The following is a 6,864-nucleotide window of genomic DNA, read 5'->3' as shown; positions in this document are numbered from 1 at the left end:
ATCCCAAAAGTAGCATTCCACAAATCTGTCCCTTGCATATGGAACTTTTGATAGGATGTCCAGTTCCTTTCCCCACCTACATCGTCATGAATGAAGAAAAAAAGAAGAAGAAGAAACATTATATATCCATTACTGAAGCTTTCTATAAAAATATGGGAATATAAAGAGACATTTTGAATGATACTTATGACAGAAATTGAAAAATCGTATTTCTTTTGGTAGTTTGTGTTGACAATAATTCGGTAATTCTAAGGGTGTAGTTAATTAGATATGAATTAGGGTCCACACAATTTAGAAAGACAATACTAATATAAAAATCTCATATTACCAGCCATTTTTAGCAATAAAGAGAAAAATTACTTTAGAAATTGTTTTTTGTTGCTTTAGAAAAAAAAATTGCTGTTAAATGAACCTAAAATTGCACCAAGCACTTAATTAAATAAACTTTTGCAGGTAATATTCATAACAAACTCTGTTCGTTAGGAAGATGGTGCGTCCAAGGAAGCACCTTAATATCTCACAAAGGTCTTGTTTATTCAGCATCTGCGACAAGTGATAATCCAATTTGGCGAGCCGTAATAGTAGTTTGTTATTACATTCATCTTCCTCGTACATGGAGATGTAACAATAAGCCTCATATCTTGGTATGCCCTTATGGAATGGCTGCTCAAGGGCATGTTTCACTTGTTTTGCAAGAATACTAGAACCCATATGGGGAATTTCAGGTGTCAACTAGGTGGTTGTGAAAGCAAGAACTTCTTCTAAAATTTTGTCTTGATGTGCTTTGACCTGAGCAGCTTCATATAGATTTAGGGGACCTCTTAAGTCGCTGTATAAGGAGTCCTTGAACTTACCATTAGGATCAACGAATTGGTTGAAAATTCCTACTTGGAAATTATTTAGGCAATGGTATGTCAGAGAAATCACATGTTAGTGTTAGTACGCACTTTTGAATCAGTGAATTTAGTAAGTAAATTGTATACCACAAGAGATATTAAAACCATATTGCCTGAAAAGTCGAAACTGAAGTGCTGCAGTAGATAAATCATATTCTAGATACCTTCCCAAGTTGGTAGATAGATTGAAAAGCTGTTCTAGTTGATTTTGAATCTCATCCTCAAAGTGATACGAGATACCGAGTCGTTCTATTTTGTCAATGAAATCCAATTTTTGCATCATGGTTGTTCCTGTTGCCAGAAGCATGCTCATCATTTCTACCTTCAAAACTTCAATCTCTTTGGTGTACATTTCATATCCCTAAATGCATCTCAAAAATCTTTCTTCAATGATATTGTCAAATTAATCTTGTTAATTTTCCTTGAAAAACAAGAATTCTTAGACATTAAACAGGCAAAGACATATCTCGTACCCTAAAACACTAATAAAAAATCCTTCTGCCTGCAAATTAATCGAGTATCTGTAACAATACGCAATGATGTCATAGGGAAAATAATAGGGGATCAATGATATGTAAGGTCGTCATAAAAGCCTAATAGGAAAGGAAATGTCGCATGAGTCCAGGTAAAAGTTTTACATTAAAATACGGAAAAATGAAAAGGACTTAAAGGTCAAAATGGGTAAAACCCATACAGTTGAATCGGTTGTCCACTAAGATATTCTGTTTTCTTTTCTGAAACTCTATGTTATTTAGATGATTAATTTTAAAATCAACAAAAAAAAAAAGTTGAACCACTTAAATTGAGAATTAGAAGCTCATCTAAATAACCCACTAGTCTGGATCTAAAAGTATTGCTAATTTTGTCTCGTACTCTCCAAAAACAATAAAATCTTCTTTTTGTTCTCATTGGAAAATAAAGAATTTATTAAGGCACAACCATGTTTGCATTAACAACGGGAAATATAGAGGATGGAGGATGATTGTGACAGCCCCACCTCTCCCTGAGGCGAATCAGAGGGTTCCGGCGGACTGCCTGCCCAACTCTCGCTGGGACTCAGTCGTTCACTACATTCCTCAATTAAAATCAGAAAAAATTCACAAGAATAAATAGGACAATGATCCAAAACTTAAAGCGGCATTTATATACATTGTTATCCCAAAAGGGAGTATCAACATCGAATATACAAAGGTTCTCAAGCCTTCATACGTCCAACCCGTGCCAAGCACTAAGGCGAGAACCAAAACAAAAGAAACAAAAGAACTATACTGGCTAGTCTATATCGAGCTCACGTCCTTGCTCGCCTTCCCCTGCTAAGGAAAACAAAACTAAAGGGATGAGTTAAAAGCTCAGTGAGGTTCCGAACACATAATCAAATAATCAATCCAGTTCAAGAAACATTTACAGGGGAAAGCGATAACAACACATTCATTAAAAGGATACAGGCTCACATGGAGCTATTCGTTCGTTCGTTCGTTCATTCTCCTGTCATTCCCCTTATTCCTCAAATCATTAAAAAAAAATACATTTTTGTAAGTAAAACCCTCGTTTGCATTGACATTCGTTCGTTCATTTCATTCACCCCCTCCTGGACGTTGGTCAGGCTCCACCCGACAACAAGGTAATACTCGAGTATACCAAACGTTCACACCCAGGGTCACCATATCGCCCGACCGAGTCCGCTTCTGGCTCGAGTCGATCGGTAACGAAGGGCAGGGCCCAGTTCAGTCAAAAGGCTTACATCATGCGCAACTAGCATTTAATCATTTAATCATTGAAAATTTCACATTCATTTAGGTCGAGTGCGATAAAGTACACACTCGCCTAAAAAACTCATTTGAAATAATCAGTGAAAACATTTAACATGTTATCATTCATTCATAACAAATCATATAATCAAGAACAAGCCACATAGTCAATGAAAATATAACAAACAAGGAACACTCACCTATGTACGCAAAACAACGTGCAAAATATTCTTCCGGATATTATCCTTAGTCACCGAGAAAACCTAAGATTAAACGAGAAAGAATATTACAGCTCATCTAGCACCAACAATTAGGTGAAATCAAAGAAACTCAACAATTGATGAGTAGAACGTATAAAAAGACTTTAAAGTGAAACGAGGACATTTGGACCCGTGGACAAGAATAATTAGGGTTTCATAGACCAAACGTAAAACCAAACTAAAGACAAGTCGGAATCCAACTAGATAGGCTAAGAAATACTGTTTTCGGAATCGTTTCGGAATCATCTCATATTCAAGTAGATATTATACACTAAAGGTCTTAATGAAATTCTTGAAAAAAAGGAGGTCAAAATACCCAAGAAAACCCTAAACCACTCCTCTTTATTTGGGTAAGAGTAAGTACACATTTGGAGTTTCCAATTGAAGAAGGATCATGTTTTAAGATGGAAAACGGTCATAGTATTAGTATTTGCCAAACAAAAAATATACAAGTTCAAATACAAACTTAGCCCTCGAGCGAAAATTTGGGCAGCACGCCCTTTGTATTTACCTATTTTCCAACCATTTATGACTTCATTATTTTCCTCAATCAATCCCAACATTACACACAACATAAATAGCCACTCAATAGGCTCAATGTCATATGATTACCAAATCAAGCTAGGACATGTGCGGAAATGACGTTTAGGTTGGAAAACAAAAGGCAGATTTGCTGTTGCTTAGCGGAACTAACACAACTGAAGCGACACTAGTCGGATTGAGGTGAAATGTATACCGTTTCGAAGCTAAGAGAAAGGGCTACAATGGTGAAGAAGGCCACTCAGTCCAGTTTGCAATGTATCTAGGTCAAATTTACCAAAACAATCCCAGATTTTCCAGTTCGCAGTTCAACTAGTAGTCCTGATTCATTCAATCATATCTCAGCACATACAACTCCAATTCAAGTGATTCCAAAGCAATTTGAAAGCTAAGATACAAGGCTATAAGTCTTAAAAAGACATCGACAACCAAATCAGTAGTATTCCTGGTAAAAACAACCAATTACAAAAGCTGATTAGCATGTTCGGATAGAAACAGGGCAGCAGGGGTATTTTGGTCTTTTAATAGGTTACATTGCTTCGATTGAGCTGAAATTTTGTAGGCTACCAAAAAACATCATTCTATACAACTTTCATGTTTTGTGCTAAGGCTAAATCGGCCTCTAACTTGGTGTAACAGTACCGGGCAGAATTGGGGAAAAATGAAATCCTAATCTGGAATTTTCCGCACAAAGTGGAAATTTTTCGCAATTAGCTACAATTTACGCACAATAGCTTCATTCTAAACTATCCCAAGTCATCACCCATGGCCACACAATATTAAACATATGAAAACAGAAAAATTCAATAATAAATATAAAAGTCACCAATATCAACTAAAAGTCATGAAATCTTTCACCAAATCACATCTTTGACTAACACAAGCTACCAATTTAACATTAGCAAGACCAAAGAATGAACTCCTTAGCTACTCACATTACAACTCAAGAAAAGAGCCAACTAAGCACCTTTGTTTCTCAAACCACTTCACCAACTACCTCAAGACCACTTAGCAAAGGGATTTTATGGAGTGATTTGAAGTTTTATCGGTTTGAGTTGAAGATTGGAGCAAGATTATGAAGTAGGAAGTTGGAGGATTTTTTTCTTTTCTTGAGCAAGAGGTTCGGCCAAAGGGGAGCAAAATGTGATGAATTTTTGGTCAAATTTTTGATTAAATGGTAAAGTAGGAAAGTTAGTCAAAGTCCAAGAATAAATGGCATGGTGACACTTGTCACCTTTTGGCCCTAAAACTTATCCTTTTTCCCCCCAATGCTAATCCAACAATAATACAACTAAGTAACCTCTTATCACCTAGTAAATTAATTCCGGTATACAAAACATAACCTAATTGGTCGAATTTTTTCAAACTTTCCGCACTAGCGGGTCCCACGTTCGATAAACGCTCTTAATTCTCAAAAACTAACCGATACTAGAAAAATCATCTAAAAACTATATTTACTCATACAAATTACCTGGAAGATTTTGCTAATAAAGAAAATGCAGAATAACATGCAATTAATTAACATTAAACCTAAAAAATAAGAAAATGTACGGGTTCTCACAATGATCCTCCCCAGCAAATAGATATGTGATCATTGGGGTCAGATCAATGGTCGATGGAGAAATCAATGGTCGATGGAGAATTATTAGACTATTTTTTCTTGTCAGATTCAGAGTTTGAATTCTAGGATTGATAGTTAGGGGCGAAAAGGGTGTGAAGAGGAGTGGGAGGCTAAAAAAAGAAAATATTCAACAAACAGATGTGAGACAAGTTATTTACAATCTAGAAAAATGAATGGTATAGAGGAAATAACATTGTTGGAAAAAAATATGAGGTCAATTATGAACTTACAGAAATATGAAGGAAGCATAACCTGCTTATCAAGAGTAAACGTTGTCATACGATCAGCCCAAATGTTTTCAAGAATGTCTGCCAATTGCCGGACAACTTCAGCAGTTTGAGGTGAGGCCATGTTGGTGGGGTAAATAGGGGATGATTGAGCTCAACTAAGTGTTTTTACTATAATCATATGGATGATCAGCCAGAGGAATTCAATTACATATATATAGATCCATCACCCTAGTAGTTACTCATTAGGGGCTGCTTTAGCTGTTCGTTGTACTTAGTTTTAGTAAACCCTATCCGATTGATTTGGAGCACTCAGTTGTCAGCAATGCAAGCCATCAACTTGGACGAACGACAAAAGTCTGCACTATGATCTGCCGGTGTGATGTCAAAGATAATTTGACAACTGAAACAGTACCAGCAAATTCTTTGGAAAGTCAAGTCAAACAAATTATCAAGCCGACTAACTGATCTAGAGGAACATGTATGGTTTTCTGAAAATGAAAGGAAACAAAAGGATATGCTGCATACAAAACAATACCATCGAAAAGTCTCAAGTAGATTAATAAAGATTAAAAAGAAGAGGGAAAATCTAGCTCTCTCTTTTGCACTATCAAATCCAAAACAAATTTTCTAAAACTTTACAAATTGTATGTAACACAACTGATAAGACAAAGCCCAAAAAATATTAAAAGACTTCTATAGCCGAAATTTTTACAGTAGTTTTCTTCAAAAAATTTTTTAGGAAATTGGCTTAATTTCTTTTAGGTAGATTTCTTCTTCTGTGTAGAAGTAACTAGTTTTATAATTGGTTTTAGTTACTTGAAATAGTAGTCAAGAAATATCCTATTTAATTTAGAATTAGAAGTTATTTCATATTCTATACAGGTCTAGGAATTAGAATTGATTTCCTATTGTTATTTGAGTTTTGGCCAAATAATGTTATCTACAAATAGGTGGATTGACATACTATACAAGAGACACACAAGAGATGACATGTAACCTTATACATAGGTAGTGAGAGAGGGTTTTTGGGAGATGAGAGATGGTATACAAGAGTTGGGTTTGGGGTTAAGTTATATTCTTGTATAGGGTTTTCCTCTCATAATAAAGAGTGAGTTCTCTCTTCATGAACGTAGGCTCAATGGTGGAGCCGAACCATGTTAAATTTTGTGTGTCGTTTATCTTTCATACTTGTGATTTGTTAATCATTAAATTGTTGTGTATTTGATATTTTAATAGTTGTGTGTTCTGCGCTTGGATCCTAACAATTTATATCAGAGTTTCAGGTCTCGAGACTGGGCTACTTAGGGGCAAGTGGATTCTTCTCAAAGTTGGATCGGTAAAAATTCTCTCATTGGTGGTAGACCAAGGTGCTAAAGAATTTGGCTAGTATTGGACCAAGTGCATCATAGGTTTGGCAAGAAATCCGGTTGGTGTGAGATGGAGCCAAGGGTTAGCAGAGGTCTAAAAATCTAGTTTGGATGTTGCAGAAGAGTGGGTCCACGTGACAGGTGTCAAGCCTGTGCAATAATAAATATCTACTCTAGAAAAATATAAATTTTGTATATAGCG

The 6,864-nt window shown here is 35.7% G+C and overlaps 1 protein-coding gene across 1 annotated transcript; it reads right to left on the bottom strand.

Annotated features, from left to right (window-relative positions):
- Positions 1-732: 732 nt before the first annotated feature.
- LOC140012776 (5-epi-aristolochene synthase-like) lies at positions 733-1,212 on the bottom strand. The gene is made up of 2 exons (XM_072061075.1): positions 984-1,212; positions 733-884 (listed from the first exon to the last, which is right to left on the bottom strand). The coding sequence occupies exons 1-2, from the start codon at positions 1,210-1,212 to the stop codon at positions 733-735; spliced, it is 381 nt and encodes a 126-aa protein (XP_071917176.1).
- Between the last annotated feature and the right edge of the window lie 5,652 nt (positions 1,213-6,864).

This window comes from Coffea arabica, chromosome 8e (assembly GCF_036785885.1).
Source record: "Coffea arabica cultivar ET-39 chromosome 8e, Coffea Arabica ET-39 HiFi, whole genome shotgun sequence".
NCBI lineage: Eukaryota > Viridiplantae > Streptophyta > Magnoliopsida > Gentianales > Rubiaceae > Coffea > Coffea arabica.
Note: the sequence above shows the minus strand (reverse complement) of the source record. Positions and strands in the feature narration are given on the sequence as shown.

Bases quoted from the DNA above. Each gene is read 5' to 3' on its own strand.
- LOC140012776 (XM_072061075.1), bottom strand. From the start codon at position 1,212: ATGATGAGCATGCTTCTGGCAACAGGAACAACCATGATGCAAAAATTG. The intron at 885-983 runs GTATACAATTTA...ATTTCCAAGTAG, and splicing joins TGGTTTTAATATCTCTTGTG to GAATTTTCAACCAATTCGTT.